The sequence below is a fragment of the Amphiura filiformis genome, chromosome 1 (assembly GCF_039555335.1).
Source record: "Amphiura filiformis chromosome 1, Afil_fr2py, whole genome shotgun sequence".
Taxonomy (NCBI): Eukaryota; Metazoa; Echinodermata; class Ophiuroidea; order Amphilepidida; family Amphiuridae; genus Amphiura; species Amphiura filiformis.
The window spans coordinates 42,471,962-42,496,756 of NC_092628.1; the positions used below are offsets into that span (position 1 = coordinate 42,471,962).

General features: G+C 33.4%; 1 protein-coding gene across 1 annotated transcript in view; it reads left to right on the plus strand.

The window, feature by feature from the left end:
* The window catches only part of LOC140160495 (uncharacterized), a 164,417-nt gene that overhangs the window by 29,926 nt on the left and 109,696 nt on the right, over window positions 1-24,795 (plus strand). The window contains 2 exon segments of the mRNA XM_072183732.1: window positions 20,605-20,832; window positions 23,418-23,537. Coding sequence (XP_072039833.1) covers window positions 20,605-20,832; window positions 23,418-23,537 — 348 coding nt within the window.

The following is a 24,795-nucleotide window of genomic DNA, read 5'->3' on the forward strand; positions in this document are numbered from 1 at the left end:
ATGTATATTAAAATGGCTGGTAGCGATAATATTATAGATAACCACTGGGAAAGACGGTCTATTATAAAAGTACTTATATTTTCAAATTTTGGAAGTATTTTAGCTTTTTGAAAACCTGAAATCATCATCTTGAATTCAAACAAATAGTATAGATATCTTATTAAGTTGTCATGTAAACTAGTAATTGGATTTGCTCTAATCAAATACATTGTTAATTTTCCAACCATTTGTTGCTTCAAAATTTATGCAGGAAATATTTTGCATTGGGGGTGATTTTGCCATAATTGAATTGGTAAAATTGGTAAAGATTCCTTAATATATTTTGTGATATACTTTTATGTAGGCCTGTGTTTGTTTGGTTTGGTTAATTGATTAATGAATTAAGACTACAAGAAGACAGACAGATGTTTATTTTTATATACCATATTTTGTGTCTCATCTTTTGTGTAGTAATTGTTGAAGAATTTTCGCTCAACATATAACGGCATTTTCTAGCGGGTAGTGGATGTAATTCAGGCGTTTTCTCCTACATCATAATGATTGCTTTGTATTACAAAATAACATGTGCATAATGTGCAGCAATGAGTTCCTGCATGCCGTTCTAGTACAAGTAAGATTGCCCCATTTACCTCGTATCTAAATTTACATAAAAGGCTCGGCTTGCCATGCCTTGCTTGTTTGCTATATAGCCATGTCGCCATACTGCAGCAGCTAAGAGCTATAAGGGTTTGGCTCTATCCGATCCTGTGTTTATAGCATACAGAAAAAAGCTAAAACTACAATATGGCGAAGGATTTGACGCTGAAATCCATATTAGATTTCGCCAATTCATCAACGTCGGTCTGTAATCAGTATTCTAACTTAATGAACACACACACATCTTATTTGCAAGCTGGGCGGATTGCGGTCGTTGTTGCATGAATCGTAAAAATGAAATTTGTGTAAATCTTTTAGCACATGTGCTAAAATGACACGAGGTTATTTTTATCTTTCCACACTACGTCATCTGCTGTGTGCATTGAATAATATATTGACATTTAAATCTTCTTCACTCGTAAAGTGACCGCATATTTTACTCGTACTATTTTGTTAAGTAGGTACAAGTGGTTTGACCCTTGGCCATTTACTTCAATATGTTTGCATATGTTTTCATCTGGAGACTAGGGATGATGATGCTTATCTTAATATTTCACTGCTACGGTCTGAAGAATTATGGTCATGAAGATGAAAACGTGCATGGCCATCTTTATTTTTTGAGATGTAAATTATTTGTTTGCCAGAAAAGTCTTAAGATTCGGCCAATACTGTGATGCCTATCTTGTGCATTTTGTTATGTTTAAAAGACCAATAATTGTAGAGCAATTCTTGAGCAAAAATGTAATTTTTATTTAAACTTTTAAGAAACAAATTTTGAATGGTTTTGAATATTTTATGCAACATGAGACTTCATATCACATTTACACATGGGGTTAGCATAGTACAGCCCAAAGGTATGGCACTAATCAAGCTTGCTAGAGAACATTAACCCTAAGGTCTCCTTATATCATACATATGGCAGAACAGTTAACATATTGCAATTTTTTTAAAACAAAATTGTGCAAAATTTCACAAAAGAATCATTTCACATGAGTCCAAGTATTATTAAGCTTGCTTCAATGCAAATACTTCAGATGTAAGCTTTAATATTTGGTAAATGTGGGAAATATTATAATATAAATTATAGATTCTGTTATTTTTTGTTAAAGTAGTAAGGTGCAGAAAATATCTGAATGGGAAGCATCAATTGTTATATCGTGGATAATGTACTATGTATTTTCAACCAAATTGTCATAAGAGGATGAAGCTCCCTCAGGTAAAAGCTACTTCACTTAAAATTGTATTTTCTTAAGCCAAAATCCTTGGACCTACAGATGATATGACTTTAATAAGCAAAAATGAATGTTTGTTGCAAAATTTGATTTGAAGTATTGCTGAAAGAAGTGTTTACAATTCATTCTGTTATGATTTCATTTTAGTGAGTGATGAAGTAATTATATCTCATGAAATGTTAAGGGTTCGATGGAAAATGTATTAATTTCATGTGAAAGTTCACTAAAAAGTAAACAAAAAAAGTTAAAATTGAAATCCTACATCCTCTGAAATATATTTTGGCTGTGTCTCCCTTTATATGGCAGCTATGCATTCAGTGCTGTACGGTGCGACCATTTTAGGTGCATTGGCGACTAGATTTTTTCTGATGCGACTAAACCTTCAATCCATGGCGCCAATGGCGACCAGTTGTTGAAGCTTTTAATCGCCAACAAATGCAAAACATGTACGTATATGGATGATAATATAGGATAGGTCAAAAGTTTTGATTGTTTTTAAGCACTCAAGATGGCGTCAAAATCAAAAAAAACTTTGAATTTGATGGAGTTTTTGGGAAACAAGAAGGATGACGATGAAACAATTAAATCAGGGAATCCAACAGCAGTTGATACTTTTAATCAACCTAGTAGAACCTGGAACTGGAAATGGAAGTAAGCCTAAAAAAACTTAAAATTGTTTTTTTTTACTGGGAGCAAAATTTGGGCGCCTAAATTGATAAAGTTAGGAGCCATTGGCTCCTCAATCAGTTTTTGCACTGTACAGCACTGTATGCATTTGTATCCTCTGAAATAAATTTTGGCTATGTCTCCTTTTATATGGCAGCTATGTACCTACCTCTTCTGAAATAGATTCCGGTTATGTCTCTTTTTAAGTTATTTTTATGGCAGCTATGCACCAGGCAAAATGAAATTACAGATATATGAAAATGTTTGGATGAGAGATGGACAAAATTGTTGTGCACTTAGAACTCAAAATGCACTGTCTAGAATAATTTTGTTGCTATACAACAAGAAGGGTTATTAGATCAAAATTAATTAACTGAGACAAATTTTATGTGGTCAAATAATAAATCGGTAAATTTAAGCGACTGGGTGTTATGACCATTCAGCAGATAGTGCCCAAAGTGCCGGCGTCTAGAATTGCTGTAGATGTGATGGAGCCGCGCTAATGGAGGTCAGATTATGGATAAAGAAAGGGTGTCATCAATGATTTTAATATAATTTTATTTTTGTAATAAAGTTGGATGTAGTCTTTATCACAGAAATGTGGTATTATTTGAATAGATTTTGTCATGATTTACCCGTTATAAAGATGCATCATTATGTAGTCCAGCAGTGGACAGATAACAGATGTTTCTGTAGATGATGATCAGAACTAATAATCATTGTTTGCTTGTTTTATTTTAAATTTTAATGTCATCTATTAATTTTGTTTGATTGCTTCGTTAAAGTATGGGGTATGAACGCTTGGACAGTATTTATTGTGGGACATTAGAGCACATCAGACATATCGAATTGCATTCTGAATACGAAGAATGTCCTTCTGATATCAAATAATTTTGATTTTTTGAAATTAGCAATGTAATACACATTTTATGGCAAATAATTAAAATTGATATTTTTGATATTTAACAGTACTCGAAGTAAACTTTATAAATCTGATGATTTATACTTAAAGTGTATGTAGGTGAAATGAAAAGCCGACGATCAATTGAAAATTTTTACCTTTCGTATTAAAGATATGGATTTTTTTCCCAAAACACAAAAATTGGGAAAAAAATCCATATCTTCATATGAAAGGTCAAAATTTTCAATTGATTGTCGGCTTTTCCTCTCAGCTACATACACTTTAAGAATATATCGTTAGATTTATAAAATTTACTTCGAGGACTGTTGTATATCAAAAATTTGAAAAATATCAAATTTTAATAATTTGTCATCAAATTTGTATTATATCGTGAATTTCAAAAAATGAAGATTATTTGATATCAGAAAGACATTCTTCGTATTCATAATGCAATTCGATATGTCTGATGTGCTCTCATGTCCCACAAATAATACTATCAAAACGCTCATTCCAGATCCCTTAAGCAAGTGGGTGAATATGTAAGTGAGTGAATGAGAGATTGACTAATCTAATAACATGCATGTGAATGAGCTAACATATTTCCAGTAATATTCCATTATTTGAATACAAATAAATGTGATTATAATTAAATGAGCCTATTTTCGCAGATGTATTTGTAATAAAATGAACAATGCATGCAACAATTTTATGAAAGCTTTGTTGAAAAAGATAAACTTCTTTTGTGTTGTAATGTAAGGGAAACCCATAAAATTTTTATTGGAATATGTAAAACTCTATGCCTGCAGAAATAACAAAAGGAAAATAACTAAAAACAGCAATTGACAGATCTATGTACGACAATAGTCATTATTATTATTATTTTTTCAAATTGAAAAAAAAAATGAAAAAAAACAAACATTTGCTGCTGTGCTTTATTTGGAATGTGAAACTGTAGGAATATAAGGGTTTTAAGCTAGAGAATTTCAAAAAATGACTTTTTATAGTATATATGATATGATCAACAAAATTAGTCGGAAGTCGGAAATATTGATTTTGAGATATAGCCAAACAAAGGAAGTATTTCCGTTTGTTTCCTTCTGTTATGGAAACTGCTCATATCTTTGGAACTGGTTGTCCGAATTCAATGGGGTTTTCTGCAAAATGTAGCTTTGCAAATGCTGTTTACAATCCTATAAGAAACTGAAAATTGAATATGTCCGACTTCAGACTGATTTTGCTTGATCACACCACATATCGGCAAAATAGTTGCAAAAGCTGCTCTATGTATCATATAAGGCTGCTCTATGTATCATTTAAGGACAACTGATGTTGTTGATCTTTTCCTTGCTTTTACCCTACAACAGTCTTGTGAGATTCCCATTTAGTAATTGAAAACCATTTCAATTCAAGAATCAGAGGTCAGTGCAAGGGAAGTTGGTTTTCCTTTTTACCATGTTTACAGGGGACGGTGCAGCAGGATCTTAAGAAAACCATTTGGAATTAAGTGGAAAATAGGAGGTCTCTGTTGACTGTTACGGAACAATTGCATCTTATAAGGGACTCAATCAAAACTAAATGAAAGTGGAGTAGAATCCAGAAGTAGGCTTTGCGGAACTGAATATGGAGCAACAGCAATGTTCTTTAGAAATAATACCAGGCAACTTAGATGGTGCTGAAAAGAAACAACAAATTCTTACACACACTTATTGTTTTAAGATTAAAACTTGTGTATTTCTAAGAAAAGTTTATGGAAAGGGAGTGTCTGCATGAATTGTGTCCAAAGGGTTAAGTATCCTACCGGCAGCTATATATTCTGGCAAATATGCTTGTCTTGAATTGGGCTATTCCAGTTGAAATCCACACTACCCCTGTGGAAGATTTTGGAAATATCTTCCACAAGGGGAGTATGTTTTTCAAATGTAATTGGCCAGAGTTATTCATTTTGAAACCCATACCCCCTGTATAATAGCTTCACCTATATCCTCCCCAACTGGAGTGAGTATTTCAAATGGAAGTTACCCAATTGTCTATTCCATTCGAAACTTATACTCCCTCTGTGGAAGACTTTAGCTAAATCTTCCACAGGGGTAGTGTGGATTTTAAATGGAATGGCCCATTGAGCAGGACAGCAGGTAAAAACTAACAGAGGGAATGAATAGGAATGACCCATGGGTACTAACATTTGATACTTGTGTGAAAATACATTCTAGCTGAAAATTTCCACTGTGGCGACTATAGGAACTGCAGAATTACAATGATGACAAAAAAGTCAACAAAAAAACAAGTTGTACAATAGTTTGAATATTTTTCAGGTACCTACATCTTTAAACTTTAAAGTATTTTGTTTATAAAAATGTTTACTTTTGAAAAAAGTTGTAATGCCACTTTATTGTTAAATGTTGTATAGTATCCTAATTTTGTATTGAAATATTGCATTATTTGACTCTGTGGTTGAGTTAGTATAATTACACAATACTGAATACATACATAAGTGCACAGTGAAAATTCGCACATTGTGACTATTCCCTGGGGGTACTGCCAGTTTGAATAATTACATCAGTTGATTAATCTAAATTAGAATTTTCCAAGATTGTGTAATTGTACTTGTGATTTTGTATTGTGAGTTTCGCAAACAGTTATTTAGTGCCAAAACGGTATGTGGCCTCTCAATTGCCAATGTTAGTAGTTTATGCATTGCTCTGATATACTATGCATGTTGTATTTCCACTACATCACAAATAAAACTTTCCAAATGATTGTTTTGTTACTGAGTTTTCTTTCCCTGGTTTCTTTGCTTCTGCAAAACATCATGGCACTCATATCACAGAACTCCACAATGAAAAGACATTGTTTTGCCACATGTGAATTTACTAAATGAAAGAATGCTTCTTTAAAGCATCTTTTGGTTAAATATAACATTCTGAGTGTTTTGAAAGGAGAGCATAGGTTGCCAATACCAACAGTAAGGCCAAAAAAGTTGTGCCTTTTTTTGACACTAACAGTCCGGAAAATTGACCGAAAATTTTAATGTAATGCACATAAGTCATAAGTGTGCCAATCTAACTGGTGTGATGTTCATACTGTGCCAACTTGTTTATATAATTATTATAGAGAAAGGCTGTATACAAAAAATGCTGACCTCAACTTTGAAAATTCTGAAAGAAATATTAATGTTACCAGCCCAGCCCTTACCCTTACCCCAGTAAATATGTAAAGGGCAACAAATCTATTTGTGGTCCAAGAAGGAGTCCAAGAAGTAAAGCTGATTGGACTATTCAAATTGAAATCCATACACCCCATATGGAAGAGACAGGGAGTGTGAATTTCAAATGGGTTTACCTAAATGGGTGATTCCATTTGAAATATACACCCCCTGTGAGGAAGATTAAGGTCATGTCTTCCATAGGGGTTGTTTGGATTTCAACTGGAATATCCCATTTGTTCCACTATCAACAGCCAAAAAGGTGTTTAACCATGAGTTCTTGTTTTAGTATGTATGGGCTGCTCTTCAAAGTGAACACAAAATCTTATGAATTATGATATGAATATATAATATTAAATGCATTACCTATTGCAATATACATGCATGTATGCATATTTATGGCGGACGCATCTGGTTACAGCACAGCAGCCTACACATTTCTTGTAATAATAAATGTACAGTAACTTGTTCAATTTCACAGATGATTTTAATATAAATGAAATAAGATTTAGTAAAATATAGTAAAACAAGATTTTGCAAGTATTTTTTGTAAAAATTTGCAAAATCAGATTGCTGTGATTTTTGTCTCATAAGATAAGAACAAGTGTATGATTGGCTAGGATGTAACACTACAACATGTTTACTTTAATATCAATTTTAAAAGAAAATTTTTGGAAAATTTATGTTTAAACCTGAAAAGAGTGGTTCTGACTCAGAGAGCCTCCCAGTAAACATGCAAGTGGTGGTAAAATGTTATGAGCAGGATAAGCAAGTTTTGGGTTTGGTTATAATATTTTAATAACATTTAAATGTCGGATTATATAAAGGTCATGAACATGTTTTTAAAATGTTTTATATGAAAATACTCTACAACAGTATTTTTAAAATGGCATCAAAATATTATTGTTAAATATTTTTTTGGTAAACATTTTTGCAAAATACTTTATCAATAATTAAATAACATTATGTTAGAATGTTTTGAAGCAATATTTTTAATATTTTAAAAACATTTTATACCATTTATAAAACCAGACATTTGAAAGTGTTCTATAAAACATTTTGTGTTTGCTGGGTTTGTTTCTTTGTTTAAATGGTCGCTCCATGTGGAAACACACTTGGATCCTGATGGAACCAGGCTCAAACAAAACAAGCCAGGCTAAAAGGCCCACATAAGCATGCTGGCGTATATGGAAAGAGCAGTGTAAAACAGATTGGAAGATAAAGAACAAGGAAAAGAATAGCCACTCTCAACAGTCATGTGAACAATATTTTACTGTCAGCCTTTGGGTCAAGAGAAAGGAAACGCTCCCGGGAAACGCTTAATCCAATCTCAACTACCACTGAGGGTTATAACCCTGTCTCTCTGATTACACCACTACTTGCTCTTCCCTGCATGTTACTTATACTAGAGAGACATGTTTAGGGTTACTGACACAATACTTACATATACTCTATTCTGTATGTGATGTTATTAAGCATATGTCTTTCAAATATAAATTTATATTTTTATTCAATATTCTTAGTCAATAAATATGCCAACATATGTTGTAAAAATGCCATCAAAATATTCATTGCATTAGACATGACTTAACTATGTAACTCTGTAATTTAAAATACATGCACAAAATTTAACACTTATTGCTACCATATTTCAAAATTACGTTTAGTGTCAAATACCTCACTTTGCTTATGTCAATATTTCTATTTCAGGTTCAACTGTTGTAAAGTAAGCAGATCCCTTCAGTGTTTACTTTTATTATAAATCGCTATCTTCAGTAGATAGCATCCATTAATACTTAACAACACAAGTAAACCAATTGCACTTTATTAGTTCATCCCTCCAGCAGCTCTACATCCTAACTTCATTATGCAGCTCAGAAAGACTAATATCAGTCTGTTAGTCAAGGTTAGCATGACAATTTGTTTGTTGACCAGAAAATATGGATGGAGACTGCACACAGTCACGATGTGGTATTTTATAGATGGATGAGTAGATGAATAGATGTGTAGTTTTGCTTCTCGTAAGTTTTGTCAACCATTAATGATATGGTTGTCTGAAATCGGGAAAATGGGGTATTTTGCATATATTATGGTATGGCTATTATATGTGACCTGTTCCTGTTATACACCAGAATTATTGCTCTGTCAGCCTTGCTTTAATTGAGCCAAAAGCCTGTAAACCGTTGGTATTAGTGGTGAAAATCATAATTTTCTCTTTAGATTTTGTCCACTTTAGATCTAGACATTCAGGTGATTGAGATTGAAAATTATATCCACATTTTATGTAACATGATCTGGTCCATGGGGGCCAAAGGAGGCATTCTTGAAAATTGAGTTACTGCAACTATTACCTTATACAAATATTAGGCTATCATATACTGAAAACATCAAAGATCTAGCATACTTGATTCTGAAGTTTTGTGATATCTATTATTTTCTTATGTATTTTATCGTTTTTTTACTCCATATTTTTGCCTTTACCTCGATTTCAAAATTGCCGCCTTTGGCCCCATGGACCAGATCGTGTCACATATGATCCAAAAAATATCAAGACAATACATTCACAAAGCATTTGCAAATAAGGACAAAGATATGTTTCAGCATTTTGGGATTTTCTTAAGTATAAGTGATGGTAAATTACATATATGCAGTGAGAAGTTTGCTGTGATGAAGTTTGCCATTCTTAAGGTAATACTCTGCATGTTAGCCATAGGCTTCAGCATAAAAAGTCCAAGTTTTGAGATATTTTCTAAAAATATCAAGCACTATCTTAAGAACCAATGAACCAATACTAGGCTTGTTTGTACTCATTTTAATGCATTTTTCATACTGATACTAATTCTGAAATAGTTGAATTTGTAAAGAAAATTTGAAACTTGTTGTCTGCAGTTGACACCCGCATGATGGAGAGAGTTAAGGATCAGAATTGTATATATTTTCGATCTAATAACTTATTTTGATATAAACACAAAAACAAGAAATCTTTTAATTTTGAAAATATTGTTGTGAATTATTAGAAACATATTATTGCCGATTACCACTGAGCTGTTAAACCCGTCAGCACTGCCTTTGTTTTTATGGTATCTATTATAATAGAGATGGTCTGTCTGAGCAAGTGATGCAGGAAATGTAATGCATTATGTAACTATGCAGCATATGCGTAGACAAATTAATCAAGGTTTGTTTGGTTCAGTAACTTGGTGTAAAGTACATTAGTCTGTGGATCGATAAAATAAAGGAAAAATGTTTTTTTAAATATATCACACCAGACACCTGCTACAAACACTGCACACACATATGGGGCCCTAATCAAAGTAGAAATTTTGAAAAAATATCTTTTAAAGATTTTCAAAAAATGGCACATTTCCCGCTCCCCAATCAAATAATGCTGCTTTGCAGCTAGATAGGCCTAAACTGGTTTGAATGTGAAAAGTCTTGCATTTGTCCTCCAATCACATGCATCCTGTCATATACCCTGAAGCACAAACATACAGATATTTTACATACAAAAGCAACAAATAAATAAACACACATTATCACATAGATAAAGATACCATATATTCTCTAATAAACACCCCTGGGTGCGTAACATTTTCAAAAGGGGTCATTTATTAGAAGTGAATTTTCCTGGAATGTTCAATGAAAAAAATCTGTGTGAAATCGCAAAATACAACTTCCGGTTTGAAATACAATATGGCACCACCCATGCAGGGCAACATATTTATATCAGTAAATACTACAAAATTGGAAAGTACAATTTTATGCAAGAATTATTTACTAAGCTAAATATAGTGAACATTCTACTACAATTTGGCAATGAATTGGGATGAAAATGTAAGTTGGAGTAGGGCTTGCCCATGCAATTTTGCAATTGTGACATGTCAGTTTTAAGCTTACTTTCCATGCTTGCAAGGATAAATCTTTAAAATTTGTCAGGGGGCATGTTTTGAAGGTTCTTTTAATCACAAAAATCATGAGGGTGTTTATTAGGGGGCTTTAGTTAGAAAATATGGTACAGGGAAAATAATTACTGGCATATATCAACATTTATGTCTTTTTTTAAGTATATCATCCCAATCTATACCAACAATAACATCCATTGATAAACAGCCATATAATTTTTATTAATTTATATCAGTTTTTGGGTCAATTTCAGTTGTTATTTTGGAGTGGTTCCAAATATCAGTGAGGCTATAGGTACATAAACACATGAATAAACAACTGCTGACATACACTGACATTTATAAGCTTGATCATTTCAAGCTTCAAAGACGTAGACTTCAAAATTCTATCCATCAACAGCTTCCTCCATATGCCGACATGTGTGCACGTGTAGTATACTGAACGGCCGGCCATGAACGAAAACGCATCAATACACTAATTGACATGAGCACAAAATGGCTACTACTTGCACTAGCAATGACCTGCTGATAGACTGATTACATATTCGGCAATTTTTAATTCATTACTTTTTTTTTTTTCATTGATTTGGGTTAGGTTTTGTGAATGTATGAGTAATCTGTTGGTGGTGTTTGCATATAAATGAGAAATTATTAAAATTACAATGAAGTGGTAATAAGTGGTAGCATTTGACAGACAACATATGGTCACAATTATATCTTAAATGCTTTTATAGATTTGTATCAAATGAAAGAAAATCTAATATTTGTGTGGCTATAACTTATAAGCAAATGTGACAGTAGAGCAAAAATGTCCTACAATAATATTCAAGGTGTTCAAATTGAAATAAACTGTAACAAAATTGTATTCAATTTCATGGCCATATCACTTACGAAACAATTCCAATGATACACATACTTGTAGACAATACCCCTTTTTCAAAATAATGTAACTCTCTCCACGCTGGTGTCGGCTGCATATGACAATTTTTTCCCAAAAGTTTCAGATATGTACATTTTCATGACCATATTTGGAATCAACATGAAAAATGCATTAAAATGAGTACAAACAAGCCTAGTATTGGTTCAACGGTTCTTAAGATAGCTCTTCATATTTTGAGAAAATATCTCAAAACATGGACTTTTTTTTATGTTGAAGCCTATAGCTAGCATGTAGAGCATTAAAGCCATGGCATTTGTCTTGTATGCATAGAGCACCTTCTGCACATCTCAGAGTTGCTTCAACTCAGTAAGGTGTTATACTGACTGTCCCAATCTGCCCCGGTGCTGGTCAGAAGCGCCTATTAATATACTGACGTAATCTGACCTGCCTCAAGGCTGAAAGGTGTCCTGGACGATGTGAGTTGATGGTGCTATCCACTATGAATTTAAATGGCAGCACTGAAAAACTAAGAAAATTGCTATTTGCATGAATAACATTATACAAAATGGTTTTTTTAAGTGTCCCATTCCTAAGCAAAACACATTATATTATAAATCGCCCTTCTATCAAAGTAAAGTTGTCAAAAACAAAAATATGGTTGTATAATCGTGGTGCTTTTGGAATTGTAGATGACTGCAGAAGTGGCTTAAAAATAATTTGCCATATGTTGTAAATTCAAATAGAAATATTCCTACAATGAATGGGATACAAATTCTTATGATATCATGAGAAAAGTAAATTAGATATTTAATGATATGAAATTGGATCGATTTAGCCCATATTTATTGGTCGAGCTATGAGTTTTAAAATATTGGACGAAATGTAATCGATCCAATCTTATCATTAGACCTAAAAAAATGTAACATTGATATGAAATTGGATGACAATGCATGTGAATATGGGCCTATAATAAAACCTTGGATAGCTTTAGTTAGAACCCTGGCAAAAATCCTCCACCGGGACCTTTGCTCATCTTGCACATTGTACCCACCGAATGCATCATGGCAGTTCAATTTGTGAGACATTCTGATCTGAAAGAACTGGGCCAGTTCAAAAACTTGGTAAATGTTAATAGGTCTAACAGAATTTACTATCTTTAATCAACAACAACAGTGGGGAAAAGGAGCTCATTTTGAAATAGAAAATGGGTTAAAACATTAAGATTTTGGCCTAATCAATCTTGTATAGAATAAGCAATATTTTGATTTGATAATGAATTGGTAAAATATTGACTTGGATTACTATTGTTGATATCAATCGATCATATAACATGTAATCAGGCAAAATCATCAGCCAATATTAATATTAACACAAATTTCGCAGTTCAAAAATCAACACGTTTTAGATTTTTAAAGTGTTATACATTATGCAGTGCATCAGAAATATCACCCAATAAAGATTTACAAATCAAACCCATATTTATATAATATGGATATGGGCAGAGTATGTATATACACCAATATTATTTTTCATTATTGTGTTATATTGTTTTGCAAAAGTTGCATAAACAAAAAAACGATGAAGTTTCAACTTGTCGTCAATCTGGTCCATATTGAATGACATTTTATATTTGTCCTGAACTCCTTATAAATCCCTGCTAGATTTGCTTACAAATACTTGTTTCAGTATATCAAGGCAATTCCTGTTACAAAACAGCTAAAATATCCAAATGGCCTATTCCAGTTGAAATCCATACACCCCTGTAGAAGACATGCCCTTAATCTCCCACACAGGGGGTGAAGATTTCAAATAGAGTTTCACATTCAGGTAAACCCATTTAAAATTCACACTCCCTGTGTTGAAAGATTAAGGGTATGTCTTCCATAGGGGGTGTATGTATTTTAATTGGAACAGCCCGTTGGCACCTGCCTGTAACCTCTGTTCTTGTATCTTCCCATGCAAATGAGGTTTATTTTGTCTTGCTGTGTTTCCAAAGAAGTTCCCTGTTATTTGTGCAGTAAGAAATAAGCAGTGACACATTTTCATAATCCAAGCATGCATTAAATGTTGTTGTGAATACAAATAGCTATGCTAGTGAAGAATTTGCAGTAAGGTACTAAAAGGAAGTTTAAAGACTTTCCCACAATGCATTGCAAACATGAAAAGGTTGAAAAAAGCATATTATTTTATAGTTGAATAAATAGCATATTGTATATAGTTTGACATAGTATGACAATACTTAGGTCAATGAAATTATTTTTTATTTTTATGAATATTTGCTTTGGAGTCATTGCACTATGAAATTGAATGGAAATATTATTTGTTGAAAATAGCACATTTGATGTCCTTTAGAAGTGCATTCTGGGTATATTTTCTCGAGCATCGATTTTAGATATACTGAGTGCAGCATTGTTGGGGACGGCTGTACGGTATTTACCCTGTTACTAGAAAATAATTGTTGGGGCAAAAATCTATAAAAATTAAACTGCTACAAAATTATGCTTTGCCTTACTGTGATTATGATGCTGGTTCTTAGATTGGTTCTGATGAAGAAAATTGTTGTAATTAAGCAATGTCATGATTATACTACGTTGCTCATTCTTTCAAAGCTGTTGTGGTAACTAGTATGCTCAAATGTAAGGGAACAACATGATTACTTAAGCCTATTTATTTGAATATGTTATTGAAGAGTTTATCAAGACTTAAGTCACCCTATTTGTTTTCTTCAAAAATCAACACATAGCTACAGCTTCAGCATTACAATTTATGTGCAGAAATTTCAGTAAAATTACACTTAAAACCATATTTTTTCATATGATAGAACCATGCAAGGTTTGGCATGAGATGGATACACGCATGGGCAATATGCCAGTCAGTGTCATCATACGTCAGCATTACCGGTGCCTGGTCTGTTTAGCATCTATGACTCATACGTGTAGATGAAGTCATGAACGTGTGCTCTGAACGAAGAAGCTAGGTTAACCAGTCAATGTATATATATGGACTGTGTTCATTTATACTGTACTCACGTTTGATGATAATCATCAGACAGTATCTTTCTTAAAACACAAATTGCAATCTCAAGAGCCACTAGACCAATACTAGGCATGTTTGTACTCAGTGGTATGCATTTGCGGTGAAGAATTTAAATATGGTATTGACACTGGTAAATATTTGACAAATAAGGGGAAAATCCTAAATGTGGTATTTGCTGCATGTTGACGTCCATTTCATAGTGATGGGGTTAAAGTTAGCTGCCCTGGATATGGGAATGAAACACCTGTAGTGTTAAATGTAAAGAGTATATACCGGGGTGTGTTTGTGTGTGTGTTTATGTTTGTTTATTCAATTAAGTAACAAGTAGACACATGTTGAATGGCCTTATAGTTGTATCCTTCAAGTATGTTCATCCATATGGTTACTTGATGGGTGTGTTCCATATTGACTCATGTGATATGCATAAGCATCTCTTTCCTCGCTCTCTCGCGCTCCCTCTCTCTCCTTCTCTCCACACACTATTGCTTTTTTTCTTTTTCTTTCTCTCACTCTCACTAGGGGTATGTATGAAAGTATATAGTGTGGGTATGCTTTATATTGGAGATATAGGAAAACTTGCTATCTACTGAAGATAGCAAACATAGTTATCTACTGAAGATAGCAAAAGTGTTACATATTGGAGGGTGTGTGTTGGGGTGTCTGTGTCTATGTCTGTCTGTGTGTTGGGTGTCTGTGTGTCTATCTGTCATTTTTGAGGGCATTTTTGTAGTAGTGTGGTGTTTGTAAGTATGCCCCATGCATTTATACACAAAATAAAGCATACTTATTTTGCTGTAAAATATCAAATGAAGATGTATTCAAATTAGTTTCTGTAATGTTTTATTACTCCTAGGCTGTTAGTTAATGATCAGGCCTCTTTGAAGTAGGAGTGTATGCTTTGTATATATATTGTAGCCATCGTAATTGATATTTATTGCCCATGAATACTCTGCCAGATAGAAATAAACCCAAGCTATAAATATATATGTTAACCTATGTGTGGAAACGTTTTACACAATTCTTTTCAGTTGAAACCTGTTTAACAAAACAAGAAAGGATAGATTTTCACATTTTTAAAAGCATAATTAGGACTCTATGTGAAACGGGATATTTCAGCAAGTACAAAAATGCCTATTATTGGATCAGTAATTCAAGAGCTATTTTGTTTCATTAAAAATTAAATTTGATGACTTTAGTATATAGAAATTTAAGTCCTTGCAAGGTGACAGTAATGTTAAGTGTGACATATAGCAGATAGTGTTTACAGTTATCCTTGCATGAATAACCATCATTGCGTGGATCACATGTTTGGTATTTGGTTTTATGATTCCTAAAAATAATGTTATGTTTTATTTCATATAAAATAATACTTGCATCTGATATTTAAAAAATCATCAACATAAATGTTACATTTCCTTCTTTCAGAAATAGATACAATGTTAACTCTCTCCATGCGGTGTCGACTGCAGACGACAAGTTTCAATTTTTTTAAATAGTCAACAATATCAGAATTATAAATTGTCATGACCATATTTGGAATCAGCATGAAAAATGCATTAAAATGAGTACAAGCAAGCCTAGTATTGGTTCAGTGGTTCTTAAGATAGCTCTTGTTATTTTGAGAACATATCTCAAAACTTAGATGTTTTATGTTGAAGCCTATGGCTAGCACACAGAACATTAATGCTAGTGATAAAAAGGGAGATATGTTAGCATATAGAAACTCTGAATGTCAATGAGATCATGAGTATACTTCCTAGGTTCCACGTCAGCAATCCATATACACATGAAATATTACCTTGGATGACGAGGGGTATTAGCTAGATAGACTGAAAGTAAATACAATGTAGCGAGGTACCAGTAACATAATAAAATATAGACAGACAGACAGACATAAATGTTTGACACAAACATTAATCATGTCTACTGGAAATTGGCTGTATTAATTTATTGGCTATGTTGGTAACCTTTTGAGTGTGAAATAGGCTATTCCACTTGAAATCCATACACCCTCTATGGAAGACATGACCTTAATCTCCCACACAAGGAGTGTGAATTTTAAATGGGGTTACTTCAATGTGTGACTCCATTTAAAACCTACACCCTCTGTGTGGAAGATTAAGGTCATGTCTTCCATAGGGGTGTGTGAATTTTACATATAGGGTATAATCTTCTTCCACGGTAAACCAAACAGCTTCCGTGGTAAACCTTATAGCGCCATCACTTGATGAAAGTACGTTATTAGTAGGCGTGAGTTAAAAGCTATCTGGGCTAGAACTATTGCGACTGTAGGGGTGAGCTTGCCTACAGGTAAAAAAATACTCGTGGCGGTTACCGGTATATTACACGTGAGGCAACGGGGGTGGAAAGGAGGTAGGCCTACTACGGGATGTGCGACAGATTCGGGTGCATTTTGGTTTATTGATGGCCCTCAATTTCATGAAAATTTGGTTTAAGAAAGATTGTTTTTATTTAGGCCTATTTAAAAAAAAAATTAATTTCGTTTCCCAAATTTTTATCGGAAAGTGTGCCATTTTTTTTAATTGTTTATACCATGGCGTGCGATAATAAATAGGCCTATTAATATAATTTTTAAATGCTATTTTATTATTTTGTTATTAGGCCTAATTGAAAATCTAAAATAGTATAAAATCGTAGGCCCTATATGATGCCTTAAGTTAAAGTTTAAAACGTTCTTCCAATATTAATAACTATTATTAAATAATTCCTAACATCTCGGACAACACGCCCCTCCCCAATACACACACCCCACACCCCTACACCAACAACCACATGCCAAGTTGCACATCGTGTACGCACGCGTGCACCATCCAGCATTGTCCCGCTAAAATACACTACCCTATTACGAGCAATGGAATAGCCCGTCAATCATGCACAGTGGTTGCTCCTGGAAGGAAGATTATACCCGATGTGACGCGGTTGCTCATGGAAGACAAGAAGGATTATACCCCTTTTCGAATTTTAACTGGAATAGCCCAATATGAATGATTAACCTCAGTTTGAAGATGCTTACTTTTTAGCAGTTATTATTGTAAGAAAATATATGAGTGAAAAAGTGCAACTTTATAAAAATTATAAAAGAGGAAGCACTGCTAGAGCAGTTGTTCTAGGGTGAACCAAGCCTGCCTGGTTATCAATTTAATCAATGAGTAGTAATTGATGTTGTAATGTTATTGTATCAACAAGCTGCTGTAAAATTCAGAGATAACGTTGTCACTGATTAATGCCTGACAGTATGCGGACGCATCATCACAATTTCCATTGTTTTTTGCCTGGCAGTATGCGTGCGCATCATATTTTGTTCAGGGCTCGTGTTTTTAAAACTCCCGCCACATCATAATAAGGCAATTGAACAGTGTAGTGGTTGCATGGGGTTCACTGAAGCATATCGATATACCAGTCCCTTGCCTTTGTTGATAAACATTGAGGTCAACTCATCTATACGTTAAAAATTAAATCATGCAAATATACAACTTGGTAAATTATTATAAATACAGAAAACTAGTGGCCTAACCACTCAAAAAAACATTGTTTTTGACTGTAAGCATCATCGTCAGCTATCTCGATATATAGGAAACCGCTGTAGTAAGTTGGTGTAATATCTCTTCCATTTTTAATCTCATCTTCAATCAATATGCTGTTTCAAGATGATTTATTCAGGTAAATAAACACATCAACGTTTGAGTATGATATTACTATGGCAGGATACAGGTATGATGTCAGTATATTGTTAGAAAATGACATCAAAGGGAAGTAGGGTGGATATCAAATTGAGGGTAAGGTTTTTACATACAGGATTTGTCCCAATAAAAATGGGTCAATCTTTTATGCAGTGTTTCCTTGTGTGTTAATAAATGATAGACACCTGTAACTGTGATGATGGAACATGATTGATGATGTTTTAAAATATAGGACTATCCAGAACCTGTGTAAAACTACTCTTTTCAACATAAAGTTTTTCATGCCTTCCATGTAAATGTTAGCAAATTGGTTTTTTGGCCATTGAATGAGAAACCAGGTAACAACTAAATTGATATAAAAGGTGTTGGCTCTTTTTAAAGTTGTTCCTTGTTATGCAAATGAGATAGTTTGAGCTCCGTAGCTTTTACACTGAGATTTTAGGGCTTGCTTTTTGTTACACCAAAACCGCAGGACTATTTGGTGCGGACTAAATCAGGGAATGTAATGTGGAGGAAAAGTTTGTTTCCCCAAATACAGAAATACATGAAAATTGTGGAGAAGCATTGCTACTTTTGTGGGAACTTTACGTAATCATCTGGGGTTGATATTTTTTCTGGGCTTGACTTTTTCCTTCCTGAGTGTTTTATACTTTACTTAAAATAAGGTTAGACCCCCCATTTTGGTGTCAGATTATACCATAAAGATTCATCTAATGGTGCTATGGAGTCACTTACCTAGAAGTATCCTCCTGTAAAATTCCAACCAGCAAATAAGAATACAGAACCTTAATTCTTGTTGGGATTTCAGAAGAGGCAGCTCTCTATTTGTACATGAAATTTACCACGAGGCAAAGGAGCCCAAGTGCACCATTAGGCGAATCTTTACAGTATGTTTACAATTATAATATCAGAGTATCTGTACAAGAACTTTTTCATCTTGGATAATCAGCCATTTCATCTGTAAGTGAGATGATATTCTCCTTCTGCAGTGTCCATAATTATTACAGCCAACATTTCATCACAAGATGTCATCATCTATTTCCTCATGGTATCTGTGCTGATGTATGCCTATCCATGTCAACTGTATCACTTGCATTAATCTTCTTGTATTTTTCGTTCAATAAAATTTGAATTTATGATGTATTGAATGTAATGTATCTTGTTTTTAGGATATCTAAATATTCTCATGTCATGTACTTGGAAAATATGATCTGCTAATTGGAAAATTCATATATCGACTGCTCATTGCCAGAAGTGAGTAAGTGCAATAGCTGCCATGTGTAGCTACCATGTGTAGATGAGTACAATATACTGTGTGTAAATTGCCAAATGTTCACAAGGCAGCTATTACACTTACCCACTTCTAGAGCAGTCCATATATCAAAATGAAATTGAGAACAAATTAATGGACTAATAAAATATGTAAATAACTGTAGATTTTTCCCTCAGCTCATACAATAAAAACTGGAGAGAAATAAATTTATAGAAAAAAAATTCTGTTGCACTTGAGAAAATATTATCGCATGCATGTAGAATTCAATTAATTAGTTGCCTCTGTGTGTGTATGCGCATCCATCGTGTGCGTGCATGTAGCAGGGTAGCATTCAATTGAGATGTGATGGTGGGTCAATGAACCTTGAGAGAGTGAAAAGACCGTTCATGAATAGAGGCTTCTTTGAGTATGGTGTGTAATTTTAATGATTGGTGAAGAAAATGTATTTGTGCAACATAAAATGTTTAATAAATTTGTAATAATGCTTTACTGGTAAAACAAAATATTTACATGCGTTAAAAATAGTCTGAGTCCTTATGTCAGTTGGCCAGCTTTACAGTATTTCATTTGTGTTTTCTCAATCATGAAAATGAATGTCTTGGATAATAAAATATTAAGTCATCTAAAACATTTTTGATCATTTTAGGGACCATTCAATATTTATGCCATTGGAGTGGGAGTTTTAAGGGGGAATCCAAATTTTTTTGGGGTCTTAATGGGGAAATCTGATAACCATGAGGGGATAGAGAAAAAGTGAAAAACTATAGGGGGAATACAAAAATTTTAAGCAGACGCAAGGGGAACGCATTTATTTTATTGAAACTCCCCCTCCCCGTGGCAAAAATATTGAATGGTCCCTTATCTCAGAATATGTTACAGAGATGTAGCAAAATTTATTACATGCACAAAAATATCCAGTGGTAAAAAATAAGTCTGCTTGTGCAATATATATGGCACAGAAAGTGTACTAAAATGTTAACATATAAGTTGTCATTGGTTTTCTTCCCATTGGCAGTCTGCATAGTAATAACAAGATTCTGATTTGACTTTTTCAATGCTTGTAGCAATTATAAATACAAACATAATATTTTCAAATTGGTGTATTTATTGATGTTCGAAGTTAATTAAAGTACATTCAACTAATGAACCCATCTTATAATTTGATATCATTACAGCTTGATGAAGTACGAGCGAAAGAACGTCTCATCTCGGATCTTGGAAAGGAGGTTGGCAATGCAGGTCATATTGCAGCAAGGATACAGGTGGAAAGAGACTCTCTGGATGCTCTCCTCAAGTTGGCTGAATCATGGGAGAAGAAACCAAGCTCACATGGCTCTAGTAGTAAAGCCTCTGGAAGCCCTGTCACAGAATCTTTTGCAGAATCTTTTGATTTCGGCATACCGGTATGAAAATTTCTTGCATGTAAATTATTCATTTATTACTTATTTGCTTTTATTTTCTGTATATAGAAAATATAGTTGGTAGCAGCATTGTTTAATCTGCTATCTTAAGTAGACAACAAATTCTAAAAATCTGCCATCTTCAGATAACAGTAGGCCTATTTCAAAATTTGCAATCTTCAGTAGATAGCAAAATAACAAAGTCTATAATTTCCAGTTAGGTAGGTATCTATCTTAAGTAGACAACAAATTCAAATATCTGCAATCTTCAGTAGATGGCAGATTTGTCAAAATCTGCTGTCTTCAGTAGATAGCAGTATTTCAAAATTTGCAATCTTCAGTAGATAGCAATTAAAATAACAAAATCTATAATTTCCAGTTAAGTAGGTAGCAGTAATATTGTATCTGCTATCTTTTAAAGTAGACATCAAATTTTAAAAATCTGCCATCCTCAGCAGATGGCTTTAATATTCAAAAATCTGCTATCTTCAGTAGATAGCAGTATTTAAAAATGTGCAAATTTCAGTAGATAGCTAAATTACACTATTTCCAGTTGATAGTATTTTGACCATTATACAAATTTAAGACAGTTAATATTTGTTTTATATCATTCACACATAAATTTTATTAAAATTACTATTCAAATTAGAATTCAAAATGGAAAAACAGCAAAACCGTACATGCTTTTTTTGCTGAATGAAGAAATGTTTCTATTGCATTTTTGGACCACTTGACAACTAAAACTCTAAAAAAAATCCTTGAAAATGAAAAAAAAACTAATGGGCTAAGTTCAAATTTTAAAAGTTATGCGCACAATTTTCTGAGATTAAGACATTTTTTTGGCCAAATAGATTGATAAATAGATTAAAACATTGTGGAGTCATGTAACATTATCTTGTAAATTTATTCATTTTATTTTAAAAAATAATTCCACCTTCTGTGCACAACCGCTCACTTCTCTCCTCAGTAAATAAAAATACTTTTGCTTTATGACTTTCTGTGCTTTATAGGTATAATTAATGCTATGTGTGTTGTAATGAATTGTAATTTGGTACAAATCTAAAACTATAGAAAACTAGACAGCAATTTTATATTTGCATGCATGAGACTTACCATGCCATCAGCATAGGAGTCGTATGACCTGCTTGGATTGAAATAGTCTCAATACAACCAACAAACCCAATTATGAAATGCAATAGACTCCAATATATAGAGGAAAACTTTCTTCATCAATCTAAACTGGTTCTACTGGTATTAATATCCTGGCATATTCAAAGCACATAACATATTTAATCCAATATAGGTTATGACTGAGCATACAGCAGATTTCAATATCTCTTAGTTGTTAAAGGGGCATTGTGCATCTTGTAGTCCACATATGTGCCCATCCACCACAAACTGGTCGTAAAGTCGGCATTTTCCATTTTGAGATACAATCAAAAACAGTATATGGATTTCTATGTAAAATATAGTAGGAATTTGACCTTTGATGAACCATAACTTCACTTCCAGATGTCAGATGAAGCTGGTTGAGGTGTCGTTTTAAAGCTGAAAGTGAATTCTTTCAAAATCTGTATAATAAACAGAAAATGATCTAGAGCCGACTTTACTACCACTTCGTGGTGGATGGTCACATATTGTTAAAGGTCTGTTCATACTATGCCACACTTTTTGCTGCAACTCAACGCAACTCATCGCATTTCCAAGTTAAAATATATTTAACTTTATTGCGATACTGCAATACAGTTCTTGCTGTATGATGCAGTGGGGCAACACACTGCTCCGCAAAGTAATTAAGGCATAGTATGAACGGACCTTAAAGGTGTAGGGTTATTGTACAATTGGTAGTCTGTATCTCTTTAAAGATTTTTAAGTGGCATTGTAAGGAGCCATCAAGTAGCAGAAAAGATAGTACAAGATTACAGATGTAAGGCTAGGCTTTTCTTTAGACCCTATGTTACAATGCTTGTCAAAAGTGTTGGGGACAGTTTCAACAGGGTAATGTAAATGTGTCCTCCATGACGGTAATGTTGCTCATATTTTGTGTCTGGTACCCAACATTGATTGGTAGAGAAGGGATAGGATTGGGAGGTTAGGGAAAGGTTTAGGCTTGACATCAAAGAAAGTTGCATTTCAGCATGTTAAAATTAAATGAAATACTCTCTAAATGTACACCCGAGTGGAAAGAGTGGGAAAAAAGAGTGAGAGAGTGAAATGGAGGACATCCCCTTTCACTCTAAAAGGATTGAAAAAAAGTCTGTCTACTCTCAAAAGAATGAATATTGCCTGAAGAAAATGTACTTCCTTTCATTTTAGAGTGTTTCCACTCAAAAAACGGGTTTGCCCTTCGTTCAACTCTTTGAAAGAGTGGAAATTCACTCTTTTATATTTAGAGAGTAAGAAGTGCTACAATAATTGTACTGTCTTATTTTACATGAAGTACAATAAGGCAGTAACTTTTGATGAGCATTGTAGCTCCTGCCAAAACATGATTATAAAATAACTGATGAAATATCTTAGATCATAGAAGTCAGCATTGTGTGCTTATTGCATTGGTAATCATTGGTACCTTTCTTTTCATTTTATAGCAAGGAGTTGATGACAATGAGCGGGAGAAGATCATGCAGCAGAAGTTGGGAGAAATGAGTGCCGCAATCAAAAGATTGGAAGAAGTTAACAAGAATCTTAACAAAGATAATTCACATCTTGTAAGTTTTGTTTTTAATTCTGTAATGGGATTATTGTGGACCATTATGGTTGAAATCCATACACCCACTATAGAAGACATTAATCTTCCACACAGGGAGTGTAAATTTCAAATGGAATCACCCATTCAAGTAACTCTATTTAAAATTCACACTCCCTGTGTGGAAGAGTAAGGCCATGTCTTCCAATGGTGTATGGATTTTAACTGGAATAGCCCATAATGTTTACAGTAAAGACATCTTGCTTGGTGGCCGGTTTTGTTGTAATTGTTGTTATTTCAGTTACCTAAAAAATTGATTGGAATGGTTTTGTATATTAAGACTAAGGTCAAAGGTAAACCAAGTTCTGTTTGATTTTGACCATAATATATGTATTAATAATAAGCCAAATCGGCATTGGAAGTTTGCAATGCATTGTGGGACAGTTTTTGCAGTTTTGGGACACTTTGTCCTTTGACCTATTGGGAAAATTCAGAAATATTGGGTTTTTTACATACAAAATACCATCTAAAATATTTCACAATAATTGAAACAAACATAAAAAATATTATTATTTTATAAATTAATTATTTAAGTATTTTTAATGATAACATTATGACAATAATAAGTAAATTAAATAATAATTACGTCAGTTTCCCCGATATGTCAGAGGTCAAAGTGTCCCAAAACTGCTCTCAAAAACCGGAAGTTAGAATGGCGATTAGGCTTATTCCAAACCTTCACAGAACTGAAATTGCAAAATCCATTTTTTGACTTTCATTACTCTATGCATTACTCCCAGGGTAATACTTTTTTGCGAATTTTAACCAAAAAAGAAAATACATTATTTGCAGTACCTCAACTTAGAACTAAAATAACATGAGATAGATCCCTATGCACTGATTTACAACTGACTTTGTAAAGCTGCTTCTTTTTGAAATATTGATGGTAGCTTTATTAGGTATTAAGAGTACATGTGAACCAGACAAGAAGTGAACATCCACTAAGTGTTCTATGTTGTCTCTAATATCCATGTAATAAACATGAAGCGTTTTAAGTGCTGTCTGGCATGTTTTATCATGTTTCAATTAAAATTCTTTTATACTCTTAAAGAGTAACCAATGCTTTCGGATTTATTGATAAAGTGCTGCAATAACCTCAACATTTTATGGTAAAACAAAATCATGGTAATTGAAGTATCCAACTTACCAAGGTCTAGATCAGTGTCAAAAACATTGGATATGTAAGGATAAGACCACCTGCCTTAATCCTAGTATAAACT